This window comes from Alosa alosa, chromosome 6, assembly GCF_017589495.1.
Source record: "Alosa alosa isolate M-15738 ecotype Scorff River chromosome 6, AALO_Geno_1.1, whole genome shotgun sequence".
Lineage (NCBI taxonomy): Eukaryota > Metazoa > Chordata > Actinopteri > Clupeiformes > Clupeidae > Alosa > Alosa alosa.
Genome location: NC_063194.1, coordinates 9,508,866 through 9,527,162, shown reverse-complemented (window position 1 = coordinate 9,527,162; position 18,297 = coordinate 9,508,866). Strand labels below are relative to the sequence as shown.

The window sequence follows — 18,297 nt, the reverse complement described above, 5'->3', positions numbered from 1 at the left end:
CCGCTGAGTTGGAAGCTTGGGCTTTTAGCTCAGTGGTTAGAGAGCTCGACTCCCATGCCGGTGTGTTGAGGTGGCGGGTTCGAGAGCCGTGAGCGGCGGACGAAACGACCTCTGGAACATCTGAAGGCATATTAATAACAGCAACAAAAAGTTGTAGTATTATTAATGAAACACCCCCATTCTCGCAACCCGTCTGACCAGCCACCCCTTTATCCCCCGGACGGATTTGTCGACGGGGAATGTCACTCTTAACCTGACCCTAGCCAGATGAATTTCAGCTCCGCCTAGCTCCACTTATCCATCTGGAACCGATCCATTAAAGTGTTGCTTCAGAAGGCTGGGCCTAATCAAAAAATGCTTGCATATGATTGAATAAGCCACTTCTCCGTCATCTATTGACGTGCTACTTCAACCACTCACATCGAAGCCAACCGTGACGCTAATAACAGTCTCACAGTCGCTTCTACGCTATGTCACATCTATGAAACTCCTGATTGGCTGAACCATAAAGTCGGTTGCAGAAATCACTCTCAATGGAAGAGGTCCCAGATGGATGTGAGTGAAGCTAGGCGGAGCTAAGGCGGAAATTCATCTGGCTAGGGTCAGGTTATGTCACTCTTGCCTGTCCTCAAAACTTGAGAGCCCTGATCTAGGCCTACTTTCACCTAGACATGGGGAGTGGTGCTGTGAGAATCACATTGATTTCTCTGAAGGCAGGTTTGTTTTCGCCAACTTATCAGGCTCTGAGAATGTGGTCAGTAGGACATGAGCCAGAGGACTGGGCTTTCACACCCCCAGCATCAGTTAGCCTACAACTCAGAGGCATGCCACATGCAGAAGTTCTCTGCCGACACTGCAAATGAATGGTGTACTAGGAAGGGACAGGAGGGAGAGTGCAGGAGCCTGGTGGAGGATTTTGTTAAATGGTGTTGGTCGAGCCATCTGCAGCTGAACACTTCAAAGACCTCAGAGATGATAGTGGACTTCTGGAAGTCCAGTCTCCCTCTGTTATCAGGAAATGACCCGGGTCGGACTCAAACATGGGTCCCCGTGGGCACTTGGGCCCAATCTGTGACTAGTTGTGCTACTGAATGCTCAATTTAAAAGTAAATAAATAAATAAATAAATCTATCTTAGATTTTTTTGTCTATCTATGGCTGTGAAACCTTTTGAGCACTGTTGCTTAGCAGTGTTGAGTATTGTTGTTTGGGTACATTCAGTGATATTTTTTCTGGAGTACTTTAATAGGCAAATCATCAATAGGCAAATAGTCATGATCATCCAACCAGTGCACATGGAACCGGTTGCCCACAAGCAAAAATACTACAGCCTCCACCATTTACAGTTTTTTCTCTGTCACTTTCTCACATTAAAATGGAACAAACAGCATATAGCAGAGGGTCATCCAGCGGAGAGGCTGTTACACCTCATAAGTGCATTTTTTTCTGTGAACTTACAAGATGTAATAACCCCTCCACTGGTGCATCAGGGCCGTTTGACAATCTTACTTAGGTTTCACCCCCAAGGCTGCATCACTGTCTTCTGTCATGGGTTGTTCTGTGGTGTACCTGCAGAGATTCTCCTTCCATGGGTATGATCACTGCTGCCTTGTTGATTTACTCTACCCCTCCCTCTCTTTGTCAACTTTAGGTGTGGTAAAGGACACAAGGAATTAGAAGACTCACAAGCATATTCATTCTCTGCGATCATATCAAGTATGTAGAGTGTTTGTCAAAGGTGTTTTTCCAAACTTTCAAGGATACCAAGAAAATATTCTGTACACAGTGAGTAACCTTCATATAATAATCTTTTGTCATACAGACAGTTTATTTGTATTGAAACAACCCGGTTACAGCTAAATATAGTGAAGATCTAAACATGCAATGAAAATTGAATGCATTCAGTGTACTGTATTCAATAATGTGAATGTAGAAATGTGTGTGTGTGTGTGTGTGTGTGTGTGTGAAGTGTGTGTGCCTGCCTGGAGGTATGACTGTCTTGAGTCTCTATAACTCAGCATTCTGAGACACTGTCCTCAATAACTTTGATGAGTACTTTTGATGTTGACTTCTTGCGGGATCTGAGCGGGTGGGCTGGATCAGAGAGAGAGAAAACTAGAATGAAACAGACACAAATTTCTTTCTCTCTCTCTCTCTCTCTCTCTCTCTCTCTCTCACACACACACACACACACACACACACACACACACGCACGCACACACACACACACACACACACACACACACACACACACACACACACACACACACACACACACGTGCAAGGCAAATATCGACAACAAATCTGCAACTCAATATCTCACTCTTGCATGAACTCAGGTTGTCTGGACAGTGACAGTATGGTCCTTTCCAATCCTGTGAAATAATATCAACACAAAATGAAATAATAAAAATGAGCAAAACATATTAGCAAAACAATTATCAAAACATATAATAATAATAATAATAATAATTATAATAATAATAATAATATATCAATAATCATTTAACAATAGAATTTGTCTCATTCTTATTTTTATATCTGACCTTCTTTCCTCTCCTTCCAGTAGACTACGGTAGGTGGCAATCTCAATATCCAGTGCCAGTTTGGTATTCATAAGCTCCTGGTAGTCACGCAATTGCTTGGCCATGTCTTGCTTTCCTTCCTGAAGGGTTTTCTTTAGGTTTCGGATTCTGGCTTGGGCATCCTTCACTGCCACCTCCCCCTGGTTCTCTGAATCCGCAATTTGGGCCTCCAGGTAGGCACGCTGCAAAAACAGAGTACACCACACTACACCATCAGAGCTGTTATTGTTTTAGTACACTTATTACATTCTTGGCTGAAAATATTGATATTATTTTGAGGATAGTTTTAAATAAAGCTGAAGTGCATTATATCCTGTAAACTATATATTGTCACTTTTCCTCCTTGTTTTATCTAGTCTTGATTTTTAATTTCATAGTCATTAAAACCCTAAAGGAGAAGTCTTCATGTTTTATGATTAATTACTGTAAATACACAAATAGTCCCATCACAACTGGTGAATGCAGACGGGAGAGTAAGACTGCTCATGATTAACTCTAGTCTATTCATATATGGAAGTGCTGATACTCTGTGTTGTGTCTATACATTTCTGTTGTAGTTTCTGTTCCGAGGGGTTGCTATGGTGACAGGCGCTCTCTCACCTGTGCTTTTGCATTGTTGATGTCATTCTCCAGGCATGTGAGGTTGCGCTTGATATCAGAAATCTCCTGTCTGGCTATCCTCAGCTTCTCTGAGGACTGGTCAGCTTGGGCCGAGATCTGATTAAACTATTCACACACAGAGACTGCAGCTCATTAACAGTTTTGAGAGAGAGAGAGAGAGAGAGAAAGAGAGTGAGAGAGAGAGAAGAGAGAGAGAGAGAGCAGGAGTATAAGAGATGGTGCATTGTTGTGCTGTAGTGTGTGTGTGTTCTTACCTTGGTCTGGTGCCAGATTTCAACTTCCTTGCGGCTGCGTAAGGAAATGCCCTCATACTGTTCCTTCACGTCACACACAATCTGCTGCATGTCCAGTTCTCGTGAGTTGTCCATCTCAACGATTACTGAGATGTCCTGCAACTCAGCCTGCAGCTCACTGAGCTCCTGACCGCAGGGGCATCAACCAGCAGAGAGAACATAGAGGTTTTATTCAGTCTAACTTACTTATCTTTTTGTTGAATTTCATTTAAAAACAGAGAGTGATAGATAGATAGACAAATCGATAGATAGAGAGAGAGAGAGACAAAAAAGGGAGAAATTGAGAATGGGAAGGATAAATATCATTTGGCCCACTCTGTAGGTGCTATAAATTTGGCAGACTGCAATAGTATGGAGCAAGACTTATGATTAATGGTATGAACTACTATGACTAAAAATATAAGAATTATAGATGTATAGTTTAAATGCTATTACCTGTTCATACAATGTCTTGAACACATTTATATCTTGGGTGAGGCTGGTCCATTTCCCCTCCAAATCAGATTGTTTCAGGTACGCAGTATCTACATCCTAAGACATATCAGCACAAATGGGTGGCTGGACACAGAGAAGGCATTACAGAAGCTTTGACAGTGTGGCAAACTGTGCTTATTAGATCTATCCAGAGATGTTGAGAGTTTGCTGCTGCTGGTGTTAGTTGGTGTTGGTGTTGATGCGTGTATTATGCGCCTACCCTCTTCAGGATGACAAACTCATTTTCTGCTCCATTTCTCCTGTTGATCTCCTCCTCATACCTGCAAACAGGTGAGGTGAGACAGTGCCATCAATGTCAAAACACATTTCACCAAACCAGAGCTGAACTTCAAGATTGTTTGCTGCATTCTGAGCATTCTGTCATGTTGAGTATGTGAGGAATTCCTTCATGTTTCAGGTATAAGCTATGACTTAGGTGACTCACTTCTGCTTCCCGTCCCCCACTTCCACATGAACCCTCTCAAGCTCTCTTTGAAGGTACTGTTTGTCCACTGCAAGCTGCCGTAACTGTGCCTGCAGGGTCTGGATGTAGGAGTCGAGCAGGGGCTCGCACTTAGAGGGAGGACGAGCGCCTTTCTGCAGCACCTGCCACTTGGTCTCCAGCACTTTATTCTGCTGCTCCAGTTGCCGCACCTAGTGTGTGTGTTTGTGTGTGTGTGTGTGTGTGTGTATGTGTGTGTGTGTGTGTGTGTGTGTGTGTGTGTATGTGTGTGTGTGTGGAAGGGACAGCAAGGTGGATTAGGAGTGGGAGTTGAGGATGAGATGGAGAGAGTATAAAAGAGGAGTGAAAAAGAGAGAGAGAGAAAGAGAGAGGGGAGTAGAAAAGAGAGACAAGTGAAAAACAGAAGCGTTATGTCATAAATGTTTATGACTTGTTTATGACACGTTCATGACAGTGTCATGTCACTCTTACATGTATTACAATATTACATTGCATTACACTTGTATGTCGATACTGTCAAGTAAAGTGTAACCCAAATGGGCAATGCCTGAGCTAATGTTTGGTAGGCTCTAACACTCACACAGACACACTTAGGCTCAGGTACTTACCTTATCAATAATGGAAGCAAATCGATTGTTGAGTTTCTTGATTTGTTCTTTCTCCTGCATGCGCACAGCTTGAATAGTGGGGTCGATCTCCAAGTTCAGAGGCGTTAGCAGGCTCTGGTTCACGGACACAGCTGTGATGGGCTTACCCACATAGAAGCCCCACGCCGGGTAGGTAGTGCCCAGCGAGCCAGCACTGAAACCAAGGCCAGAGTCAGACCCCAGAGAGCGACTGCTGAAGTTCTGGGTGCTGCCACTGAAGCGTTTGCGTCGCGCACTCATGGCTGATAGAGACGAGAGAGAGACAGAGACAGAGACAGAGAGGCGAGTTTGCCTGTTCCTCTGATGTGGAATTCTGAAGAGGAAGCGTCTATGTCTGTTGAGGGGTGGGTGTGTATGCATGTGTGTGGTTTATGTGTGTTGTCCCGTGGAGTAACATGATGACATGTTTGTCATGGACAAACCAGTCAGAGCTGTTCTGTTCAGGTACTCTGTAGGGCCCCCCTCTCAACCTGGCAGTCCCCTCTGTTACCCTCTAGGGGTTTCTCTAAGGGAGAGTTTACCACACTGTGTTCTCATCTGCATTCCACATTCCAATTTGAATGCAAATGAAATGACATTTAGTCACACCCACCTCTAGGGCCACTGCATAGCTGGTTTTAAAACTCTGTCATTAAAGTCAATAAATCTGTGAGGTTGCAGAAAGCCTCACTGCTAATCACAAGTCACAAGAACAGATTGCACAACAATTCCTGACTTCCCAGTGGCTTTAAAATATGACTGGAGAAACACGTTTTGAAATTATACATTATACTCTCTTAAGCATGCATTATAACTGACACACACACACACACACACACACACACACACACACACACACACACACACACACACACACACACACAAACGTATGCACGCACATATACACACACACATGCATGCATACAGGTTGCATTTCCTGTATTGACGTTAAGTAGTTTGTCCACCAGATGGCGCAGCGACACTTTACTAGACTTGTTACTCACTTACTTCCAAAACATGAGTAGGCCAGTTTAGGCAGAGAATGTCTAATAAGGGTAGGATCATTTCCACATGACATATATTTCCATTGCTTGGTTTTTACTGCAGGTATTAATCTTACACCAGCTTAATGTTATATCCACATTATGTTATAATGTTATATTTTATATATATATATATATATATATATATATATATATATATATATATATATATATATATATATATATATATAGTTTTGGGTCCATGATATGTAAAATAATGTTACCGTTAGCATTGGTTGAGTTATGGAGGCTAGTTTGATTTTTGGTGTATTTGTGAAACATAAATGCGGTTATACCAAGCAAATTGATAACAGCACTGTAATTGTCTCTTTTGACTGTCATCTCAGTGTTCAATTTCTTGCATTTCAACAAAGGAGTTTCAAGTAAGAAAGAGCATGGTTTAGGATTCAAATTTTCGCCTGAGATAGGGAACCAATCACAGAACAGGGGGGAAAGCAAGACGATGATGAGCTATGCACAGACGCATTTGATAGACATCCGTGGCACCCAATAAACGGATCTGGGCATTTTTTTCAAATACGAGAAAATGAACATTTGGTTCCCAGACCACGTCTCATTGAGAAGTGGTGGCGCTAGCCAGGCTAGGATGGAGTATAAGATGGAGACAAATTGACAAGTGTGAATTATTCTCGCGGAATGGATACAGGACTGAGCGGCGGTCATATTTTGTACCGCTATGCAGTACATCTAGCTTTGTTACATTTCGTAAGCTAGTATTTGTAGTTTGTAACAAAATAGTTTTTGATTTATTTGTGCCCAACTCTGACTACAAGATGCATTGTTTGAAAGCAAATTTTGCCTTTGCTGCATCAATCAATCAATCAATCAATCAGATTTGTTTATATAGCACGTTTAAACATGACTTGCATCAACCAAAGTGCTTTACAGAGACCGGTGGGAAGCAAACATATAACATATAACAAATAAAACAGAGGCAGGCCATACAAAAACACATCATAATGCAGACCATACCAATACACGAAAGAGGCACAAGTACAAGCAGGGCTCCGGTCAAGATGAATGGGGAAACGCTAGAGAGAAAAGGTATGTTCTGAGCTGGGATTTAAAAGAGTCAACTGAAGGGGCGAATCTGATGAAGGTGGGGATGCTGTTCCACAGTTTGTGCATGTTTTAAATGCTTTGAGAGTGTTAGACTCTTTTGCAAGCAAAATGTGGCTAGAGTGCTTGTGTTTAGAACTGTGTGTTTAGAAATTGTTTTGAAAACATGATGTCAGAGTTGACACAAGCATTAAAGTGATTGGGAAAAACTTATAGACCTCTCACCATTTGCCAACATGTCAAGTCAGGTCTCACACTGGCACAATCCAATTACAGTTTTTTACAATTGTTTACACACGTTTTCAAAACTCTGTGTCTATTTCTCAAAACTCCACACACAAAATCAACAATTGCTCACACAAAATGCCAAATGCCTCAAATCTCCAGCAAAATGACACACAACATTCAAAATGTCAAAAACACATGTTTAAAGCAAACATTCGCCTCACATTACAAACACTTTTGTCATAATATGACATTTTGGATACATCATGTACACACTGTTGTTCAAAACCTAAAGCACTTCTGTCTTTCATGGAATTCTATGTTTATTTCTATATAAAACTGCAGAGAAAAGGTGAAATATACTCACAACACACATAAGCAGAATTGAAACCAAAAATATTTTTTTTTTCCAAATCATTTGCTGCATTGAATACAATATTTGTACAGCACATAAAACAAATCCAACTACCACATGTAGTTGGACAGAAACCAAACACATCCAGGAAAAAGCTGATTTCAAACAAATACTTATACTGTAAACAAAATGATTACTGTATTTGTGTGTGTGTGTGTGTGTGTGTGTGTTGCTTGGGCACAGGGTAGGAGTTGGGGGGTTGGGTGTGTGTCTAGGCTTCATCTCTCCTCCGGGCTGGGTCTGGCCACAATACTTCGTCCACGTCGCATGCTATGTTCTCTCTCGCTAAACACCGAGGAAAGAACCTTCTTGCATGGCGCATCCATCCTTGAATAGAGACAGCGTCAATGTCGCCACATGCTTCCTCCATTGCCTGGAGAAGTGGAATGCGGGCATAGGGACGACGATCATATACTCGCCAGCGCCATGTGGAGAAAAATTCCTCAATTGGATTGAGAAATGGAGAATAAGGAGGCAGGTACAGAACAGAGAAATGAGGATGGGTGACAAACCAGTTCTGGACCAGATGGGCCCGATGAAAGCTGACATTGTCCCATATGACCACAAATCTTTGCTGATCTTGATTCTGCTGACCTGGAACAAGTATGCGATGAATTGCATCCAGAAAAGTTATGATGTGAGCAGTGTTGTAGGGGCCAAGTGTTGCATGGTGATGCAGGACACCATTATTTGTGATGGCAGCACACATTGTAATGTTTCCCCCACGTTGCCCAGGGACATTCAAAATGGCCCTTTGTCCAATGATATTTCTCCCCCTTCTTCTAGTTTTTGTCAAGTTGAAGCCCACCTCATCTATATATATATATTCATGGAGGACATCTCCATCTGCATCCATCTCCAAAATTCTCTGTAAGAGACAAAAGTATATATACAGATATATAGACACACACATGTGCAAAAACCAAGACACTACATGTAATCTGGCTCGGTAGGTGCAATTCTAAATGTACTGGAAGTGGTTTTGCATACATACATCCACAAAGTCATGACGTAGGTTCTTCACTCGGTCGCAGTTCCTTTCAAATGGGACCCTGTATAGCTGTTTCATGCGCAACTGATTCTTCTGGAGGACACGATGAATTGTGGACAAGCTTACTGTAACAATGTTATTGAAAACAGTTGCATCATTTATAATATAGTGTTGGATCTGATGGATTCTAATCACATTATTTGCCAGAACCATATTTATGATTTCGGTCTCTTGCTCGTCGGTGAATTTGCGCCCTCGCCCTCCACGATTCCTTTGCCTTTCCACTCTGTAGAAGATTCATAAACATAGTGAATGTGTGCTATGTCATATAGTCAAAAATGTCTTCCTGCAGTAAGCTGTACCATAGTATATGATACTGTAACACACCACACTGGCCATTCATGATTCATGAAATGCAGTACAGTAACATGATACAGTACAGTAAGAACTACTATTGTATGCATTTTTCAGTTGTGCTGAAATAACTATTATGTGTACAGTATATTACTGTAGATACAGTCGTTGCATACCTGTTCTCATTTCGATATGTTCGGATAATGCCTGCCACCGTAAATCGATTTACATTTGGCTGGACCCTCAGTCCAGCCTCCCTCATGGTCAACCCATGGTTGATCACATGATCAATCAATGTAGCCCTAATCTCATCTGAGACGGCTCTCCTTATTTCCCTTCTTTGCCCTCGTCCTCTTCCATGTCCAACTCGTCCAGCTCGTCCTCTTCCTCCTCTTCCTCCTCTTCCTCCCCTTCCTCCTCTTCCAACTCCTCCTCCTCGAACCCCAACACCTCGTGCTCGTCCTCTGCCTCTACCTCCACCTCTCCTGGCTCTTTCTGCGTTGTCATCCATTGTTCAAAACAGACATCTTGACATTTGACCTATTTATAGGCCTATACTAAGCCAATGATTCGTTGGTGTTCAATAAAGTGATGAGTGTTTGCACATGTGATGAGTGGGAGTGAAGCACTGGTGATTTAGTGTGGCATTTTGATAGGTTGTGTTTGAAAAACTAAATCAAGTTACTTCCTGTTAGATTTTTGTGTGTTAAGTAGAAAATTGAGTGTGGTGTTTTGCAAAATGTGTTTTAGTACATTGAAAACTGAGTCAAACATTGAGAATTAGTGTATGGTTTTGCAGATTTGGTGTGAGGTTATGATGTTTGGATGACATGTTTAGAAAATTGTGTGACGAGAAAAGATTTTGTGTGTAAGCAGTTGAAAAAAACTGTAACACTTCTAAGTCAAACTGAAACCAGGCAAAACCGTTTTGGGCAATCACCAACTGGCGTTGTGGTGGAGAAATATAAAAACATTATGGCACAAGTAAACTTACTTACAACTACCTACTTGCTTCTGATCAAATGCATTCCTTCCTCCTGTGATAGCTTTTGCAAATGACAAACACTCTGGTCACTGACAAGACAAGCAAAACAAGCTGCAGGGAACTGTAAACATGCCAATGATATTTTCCAACCTGTACGCGTCATCACGACTTTCAAACTCAACACAGAAAGTGAAATTAAAGTGTCTCAATTAGTGTGTGTACGGATATAGTCTGAGCTTAAACAGGCTATGAGTCCTGCTTCAGTCCTGCTACATTTTCACATCAGTCATCTTATTTCATAGAAACAGCCACAAAGAAGACAGAAAATATATTTTTTACAGATAATTTCGAGTGAAATGGGGTGTGTGTGTGTGTGTGTGTGTGTGTGTGTGTGTGTGTGTGTGTGTGTGTGTTTGTGTGTGTGTGTGTGTGTTTGTGTTTTTGTGTGTGTGTGTGTGTGTGTGTGTGTGTGTGTGTGTGTGTGTATGTTTGTGTGTGTGTGTTTGTGTGTGTGTGTTTGTGTGTGTGTGTGTGTGTTTGTGTGTGTGTGTGTGTGTGTGTGTGTGTGTTTGTGTGTGTTTGTGTGTGTGTGTGTATGTGTGTGTGTGTGTGTTTGTGTGTGTGTGTGTGTATGTGTGTGTGTGTGTGTGTTTGTGGGAGAGATACCAAGAGACACAGAGAGAGAGAGAGAGAGAGAGAGAGAGAGAGAGAGAGAGAGAGAGAGCAACTGTTATGATTACCCGGAAAAGCCTGTTTCATGTCTGTCACTACTATCACGCCTTCATTTGTGTGTTTCCATCTCATCTCGCTGACTGCTCTCCAGACCTCTGTTCCATCTTCACTCAGTAAGTCCATACATTTCAATGCATGTAGTTTAACATTACAAATAGGTAAGATCATATTTTAGCACACTGAATCCTTTGTTCTCCGTTAATCAGTGTTAATTCCTAAAAGCTGCTAATCAAAGTTCATTATTGGCAGAAATTGCTAAATGTAAAACACCGTTTTGACAGTGCTGTTAGACCACTTTGTTGGCAATTGTAATAAGGAATAATTGCTTTTCAGAAGCCATGAAGATTGCTTCTTTCAATGTTCAGCGATTTGGAGTGAAAAAAGTGTCCGACCCAGAAGTCTTGTCTACACTTGTGAGGGTAATGGATTTTGGAGCTTTACATTTTGTATCAGTGTGTGCATCAGACATGGCTTATGTGTTTACACTCGCACATAATTTATCATCTACTTGTGTCAGATGTTGTTTCCGTCTAATTTCAGTGCTGTCGTCCAAAAATAATATTCCCATATTCTCTTATTTTTCTCATTCGGATATGTTTTCATATATTTTACGTGTTAGTCCAAAGTGGATCTTATGTAATAGTGGAACCTATTGTTTTTTTCTCAAGCTGAGGCATGCTTGTTCATCGGGAACATGACATTTTAGTAGCTGTGGTATGTAATCACATAACAAGTTATGCTGCTTGTTATGTTCCGTTGCATCACAAAGGAACCGGTTCGGGGTACATGTACAGTAGAGAAACAAAGCTTACAAGATATACATGACTGTTACATTTCCTAGCAAATGCTGAATGCTGGGTGTGGTAATCTCTTTGTTTATGCTTCACGGCGTCACCTGAGTGTCTGTCTGCGTATAATTGTCCTCAGGACATGAACTGTGTCATTATCTTTATTATCTATCATTTGCGTCTGTAAGGTTTGCTCTCTGCTTTCATAGCACACTCCCAAGGTGAGATAGTGTGTTATGATTCTTCATCTTTGAAACGTCATGAGTTTTTGTCATTGCTACACCTCAGATTGTGTCTCGGTATGACATCATCCTGATTTTGGAGGTGACAGATGTGAGTGGGGATTCCGTGGAAATATTTCTGAAAGAGCTGAATAGGTAAGAGACACTGAAGTCACACATCAATACTATTGCAAAGAATGATATATTATTAAGTTATACATAAACATATGGCCATTTGTTTTCCATCTATCTGTCTATCTCTGTTAGTTAACATTATGCAAATCGTTTCCATTAAATTTACATTGCATAATAGCAAGTGGGCATGTCATAATTCATAACGCATTACACTGGCTGTGTTGCATGACTGACAGGGTAAACACAGAGCACCACTACACTCTGAAGCTTAGTACCCGTCTGGGCAGGACACGATACAAGGAGCAGTTCCTCTTCCTCTTTAGGTGAGTATTTCCCCCACAGCTCATATTATTATCCCTCTCCTATCATACAGTACCTTCCATGCAGCTTAGCATGACTGAAATCTACACCCCCTCCTGTTTTAGGGATGATTTGGTAGATTTGGTGGGGTCTTATCAGTACGAGGATTCCCAGGAGGGAGACCACGATGCTTTTGCTCGGGAGCCTTACATACTGCGCTTTACATCACATCACACAGGTGCTGTATGCCGTTTGACCCTCCGCATTTCTAAAAAGTGTGTGTGTATGTGTGTTTGTGACAGTGCACACTGTGTTGAATGCAGAATAAACCTCAATATTGTGCAAGCCAGTCCTGTTTAAATAGACAGGTCTGCACATCCCACGCATGTGTAACATGATACTGTCATTGGTCTGGAATGTTTTCAAGTCCACAGAGTTGTGAACATAAACACACTGTGTGTGTGTGTGTGTGTGTGTGTGTGTTCAAATATTGTTATTGTCTTTGTATTTACCTGTCCTGTGTCTGCTGGTGTAATAGCTCTGGGTGTGTCTAACTGTCTTTCTTAATGTTATTTCTGAACATTCTGTTCAGATTAAATGTTTAATTTGCATACAGATATTTTCTCAAATAAAGTGTGTCACAGTGTGTGTGTGTGTGTGTGTTTGTGTGTTAAAGAGAGAGAGAAAGATATCTATCTATATATCTCTCTCTTTCTCAGATAGATAGATAGATAGATAGATAGATAGATAGATAGATAGATAGATAGATAGATAGATAGTCCTTTATGTTTAACTTTATATTTTACATCTTTCTTTAACAGTTTTGAAGGACTTGGTTCTAATGCCGGTCCACACTAAGCCAGACGATTCACTCAAAGAGCTCGATGAACTCTATGAGGTGTTCTTGGCTGTCCGAAGGAAGTGGAAAACAGATGTGAGTCTTCAGGCAATGTGTATCTTATTGCGACCCCTAAGACTTACAGAACTCCAGCCAAAAAACAAACAAACAAAAAAAAACAAATCGGTACTACCTAGCTCGAGTTGCTGCAGCCAACAGCTAGAGCAGCCAGGCAGCTACAGTGCTACACTCTGGGGGCATCTATAAAATCATGCACCCAGAGGGTAGCACTGTAGCTGCCTGGCTGCTCTAGATGTTGGCTGCAGCAACTTGAATGAGGTAGTACTGATTGTTTTCATGTTTTTTTTTCGTACCAATAGTACTTGGTGACTTCTAGAAACAAGAGATCCGTGTGAAAAAATACAATAGTTTTTTTAATAACCTTAGTAACCTTACATATTTCACAAGTATCTTACGTGTGTCTCTTATCTATTTACTTCATCTTGTAGAATGTTATGATTCTAGGGGACTTCAATGCGGATGGAAGTTATGTGTCGGAGAGAGACTTCCACAACATTCGCATCCGGAGTGATAAGAACTTCCATTGGCTGATTGGAGATGATGTGGACACCACTGCCAACACAGGAAATACGCACACATATGACCGGTTTGTACCTACCTGTGTGTGTGTGTGTGTGTGTGTGTGTGTGTGTGTCTGTCTGTCTGTCTGTCTGTAATACCCATGTACATCATAGACATGTATGTGCACATTATACTGGCCAATAGGATTGTGGTGTATGGGCAGGACATGCTGGAGTCTGTGGTCCCTGGATCTGCTCGTTCATTCAACTTCCACACTGCATTCAACCTGACAGAGGACATGGCAAGTATCAGTTAGTAACACTAGTCCACATATTACACACATAGTCACTTGACACTTGATAGGCCTTCTGTGTCAGCCTTTGTCATCTTCGTTTGATTAATTTGCGATTCATTTCAGAACAGTTGTGATACAATCATCTTCCCTGTTTAAGAATGTGCCTGTGAGAGGACCAGGCAGGGGTGAAACATGCTACGTCTCTTATTTTGATGAAACTGCCAGTTTGAAGGGTCCACCTAAAACTCAAAATGCCAAAATAGCACAAACAACGCATGGAGAGTTAGGATCCCCTCCTTGTTGTAGGCCAAAAACCTAAAAAAAAAGTCCCAAAATTGCATAAAATGGTGATGTCCCTCCTGCTATGGGATGAAGAATGTGCAAGTGAAAGATTGTACCACATTTGAGGAGAAAAACCTCCCTACAGGCATTTCTGATAAAAAAATTTTTTATCAAGAATGCGAGGTCCTTGACCTTGACCTTTGACCACCAAATTCAAATATTAGGGATCTGTGAGTCAAAGTGAATATTTGTATCACATTTGAAATTATGTCAAGGGTTTTTAGAGGTTTATTCACTACAATGGGATGAACATAAGGTCACAGTGACCTTGACCTTTGATCTTTGGCTTCCAAAATCTTAGTTTTGCTTTGATTCCAAGTGACTGTTTCTAGCCCTGAGATAGGCCTATGCTGGAGAGATCACTTTTACAAAAATTGGACCTACGGGTGTGCTGGTTTATGTCACCTCAAGATGTCATTTTGAGCTACCTTAAGGAATATATTGCACTTAGGACATTACATCTAATTTGGGTTTGATCAGTTGACATGACAATATATCATAATTTGTCCACCATAAATGATAATATTATGTACTTGAACTCTCTGTCTGGATCTATTTAGGAGGTTAAAAAATTATAAAAAGGCACAGCATTTTTGCCTTTCATTTACAATGTCCTCAGATGACAGATGACATAATTTTGAAAAAAGGTTGCTCATTGGAGATTTTCAGGTATAAATATTGCTATATTTTGGGTATTCACCAAAAGGTGTGTGACATAGTGGACATGTGCAGTCCTGGACTGACACCCGTCACACCTTGTAACTGTTTTAAACTAGCCTTGGATGGACCTTTGATGATATGGATTGTTACTTTGCTGTGGTTAAATTTGACAGGAGGGATGTCAACATTTTATGCAATTTTGGGACTTTTTTTTTAAGTTTTTTTTTTACCTAAAACAATGAAGGTGTCATAATTCCCCCTGAGTTGTTTCAAATTTTGAAATCGGTGATGTAGCATGTTTCACCCCCGCTTGGTCCGAGATACTCTTAATGTCTACAACAAACATACAACATCTACAGGCGCTGAGAGTGAGCGATCATTACCCTGTTGAGGTGGTGTTGCGCTGTGAGAAGAGTTGTCCTGGGCACACTGGATGGAATGTCTTCCCCAGAAGCCAAGTGCCAGGTCATGATGCTCTTCAGCCACGAGGCTTTGTTGGTGCCCAGGAACCAATTCCTGAAAGCGAACTGCCACCCCTTGAACCACTCCCACAAGGCCCTATGTCAATGAGCAACCAACCATCTCGTGGCTCGGTCTTTGGAGGCAACCAGTCACCATATCCAAGCATTAGGAGCGACCTGCGACCCGGCCCGCAACCATACAGTCCCGCTATACAGGATGGAAATATGCCGTATGGTCCAAGCACAGGGGGCAACCAGCCAGGCATCATTACACCAAGACATGGTGTCTATGAAGTACTACCGTTTCAAGGTAACAAGCAGTGTCATCTTAAATGCTGTTAGCCACTCTGCAATACATTAAAACATTGTTTTTAAATTCAGTAACGCTTTCCAGATTATTGTTAAACCAAAAAATTATGTAATTTCCTGCCGGTAATGCCATGGACCTGTTGTCAGGTTTTGTTCTGTTAACCCCTATCAACAATTCAAGCATTACAGAAATTAACATATAAAAAAAGAAGCATATTAAAAATGTGCTGGATGAGCAATCTAATAGGATAGGTGTGGTGGAGCTGGAGCAGTGGTGACATCATTGACTGACTATCGGTCAATCCAATGCAAGTCTTTGCCGTTCTGGCTAAAAGAGTTTGTTAAACGCAGTCAGCTTTAACTTTTAACTTTAGATAGACTGTTGACAATGACATTCTTTTGGATGAATGTGACTGAATCCCCCCTGACGTTTTTCATTGTGTTATCAACTTGTGCTTCGGTGTTCATTTGCAGGAGCTCCCGTGGTGATCTTCCCCCCGGTAGTGGAGCACCTGATGGTGGAGGTGCTGGGGCTGCAGAGGGACAACTTGCACCTGGAGCGAGAGAAGCTCGGCCTGGAGATCCAGATGCTGAGACGCAACCTGGCCAGAGCTGACAGAGAGTGACACCCAGCTGTGTGGCTCTTGAGAAGGCAGCTATTGTTAGATTAGCATGTAAAAGAAAGACACAAGGAATCTTGTGTACTGTGTACATACGTGTGTGTGTGTGTGTGTCCTTGTGTGTGTGTGTGTGTGTGTGTGTGTGTGTGTGTGTGTGTGTGTGTCCTTGTGTGTGTGTGTCCTTGTGTGTGTGTGTGTGTGTGTGTGTGTGTGTGTGTGTGTTCAATATAAATAGTTTACCGTTTCAACGCTAATGATTTGTATTTCTTCATTCAGAAAACCACAGGGCCATTTTATTCTGTTGTTGATGTAGGCCTACAGTATGTGCCATATTCAATGTTTTCCAGTTCAAGTTCACTTACATCATTAAAAGCACATTGGACGATTTCCATGTTAAGCATAAAGTGACTTAATCTAACTTAAATAAACAATGGCAACAGACCACCAACTGATTAATAAATAAATCATAAATGTATTAATTTAGCAGACACTGTTGTATAGAGTGACTTAAATATGTCAACTCTATTACAAGGGATCACATTGTCCCTAGAGCAATTTGGGATTAAGTGCCTTGCTAAAGGGCACAACAGTGGATACTAAATTAAAGGTGTTAGCTAGGTTAAAGGTATTTATTTTGAATAGTGGGTTTATATATTTATTAGTACAAAAGTAAACTAGTGTGAACACTATGTTTGTGAATGAACACCAAAAACTGCAATAATTAAAGGTTTTTCTCAAATACATTTCTACAAATATCAAGCTTTAAATGTAGCTGCAAGCAGCAATGAGGGGGGCAAGCAGTTAGGCTGAAGTTGCCTTGGCAACTCAATGCTGTTACATCAGACACATGGCCATAATCTGTCGGAGTTAAGTTTCATGTCTAGCTAGCAAAGATTGCCTGAGACATAAGGTCGGTTTCTGTTTGGCGGCATCACAGCAGATTTCGATTGGCTGTGTTGGGTGAATGCTTGTCAATATGGCTTCAAAAATCAGACATATCTATGGCTCAGTCTGAACAGTATTAAAGGTTGTATCAGCGATTGCAGGCCCAAAAAATGCCCAAACATAAATGATCACATTCATCTAATCTTTCCTAATGATCCACTAGCTGCCCGCCCCATAAGCAGGCGTCAAAAAAACGTGTCTCTGTAGGCAGCCTAAGCTCTGAGATCTGCACACAAAAACAATTGCTACCAACAAGTGTTGCCAACCACTCAAAGGCAAAATAAAGTGTTCCAACCAATAACTGACAAGATGCCCGTTCAGAAGAGTTTCAATTGCACGGGAGAGAAGGGTAGGGAGTAGCGAGCTAGCTCTCTGTTTTGTTTGAACATCAACAGAAGTGACGTTACCCCGCCATCGCTGATACAACCCTTAAAAGACACTACTAGTAAGTATTAATTCCAAACATGCCAACAGTTGTAAGCCAAAGTGCATTTCTGCTAATTGCAGAACCCCCTAGAGGTCAAAGGTCACCAAATTTCTTGAGTGTCCTCCTAATGGGGTCAAGTCCATGTTTCAAGTTTGGTTATGATACATGCAAGGGTTGCCTAGATATGACCTCACTTTCTGTTTGGCGGCTTCCCCTTCAATTTCAATTGACTGTTACTGGCTTACTTAACGGTTTTAGATATGGCTACAAAAAGCAAGGCTTCTGTCAGGCATGGTCAGAACATGGTCTGTGCCAATTTTGGTGAAGATCAGATGAAATTTTGTAACCTGTGAAAACTTTTTAGTGTTTTTGATTGAATCTAATATGACGGCCAAATCGATTACGATGAGTTGGGTCGGCCTAAGGACATCCAACAGTATTACCAGACACCACTAGTAATATGGCTTCAAAAATCAGACATATCTATG

General features: G+C 41.4%; 2 protein-coding genes across 3 annotated transcripts; one reads left to right on the top strand and one right to left on the bottom strand.

The window, feature by feature from the left end:
- Nucleotides 1-1,805: 1,805 nt before the first annotated feature.
- LOC125296312 (keratin, type II cytoskeletal cochleal-like) lies at nt 1,806-5,599 on the bottom strand. Of its 2 annotated transcripts, none has more exons than XM_048246166.1 (9): nt 5,044-5,599; nt 4,418-4,626; nt 4,193-4,253; nt 3,934-4,029; nt 3,460-3,624; nt 3,185-3,310; nt 2,546-2,766; nt 2,323-2,374; nt 1,806-2,093 (listed from the first exon to the last, which is right to left on the bottom strand). In XM_048246166.1, exons 1-8 carry the CDS (start codon nt 5,440-5,442, stop codon nt 2,335-2,337), a joined length of 1,317 nt encoding a protein of 438 aa, XP_048102123.1. In that variant the 5' UTR covers nt 5,443-5,599; the 3' UTR covers nt 1,806-2,093; nt 2,323-2,334. The 2 variants fall into 2 exon arrangements, with proteins under 2 accessions (XP_048102123.1, XP_048102122.1); XM_048246165.1 differs by having other exon boundaries at nt 2,337-2,374.
- Nucleotides 5,600-10,917: 5,318 nt separating this feature from the next.
- Nucleotides 10,918-16,593, top strand: LOC125296116 (deoxyribonuclease-1-like). Its single transcript, XM_048245804.1, has 10 exons — nt 10,918-10,999; nt 11,220-11,305; nt 11,963-12,051; nt 12,267-12,353; nt 12,456-12,568; nt 13,152-13,264; nt 13,678-13,835; nt 13,955-14,051; nt 15,407-15,818; nt 16,292-16,593. The coding sequence occupies exons 2-10, from the start codon at nt 11,225-11,227 to the stop codon at nt 16,441-16,443; spliced, it is 1,302 nt and encodes a 433-aa protein (XP_048101761.1). The 5' UTR covers nt 10,918-10,999; nt 11,220-11,224; the 3' UTR covers nt 16,444-16,593.
- Nucleotides 16,594-18,297: the final 1,704 nt, after the last annotated feature.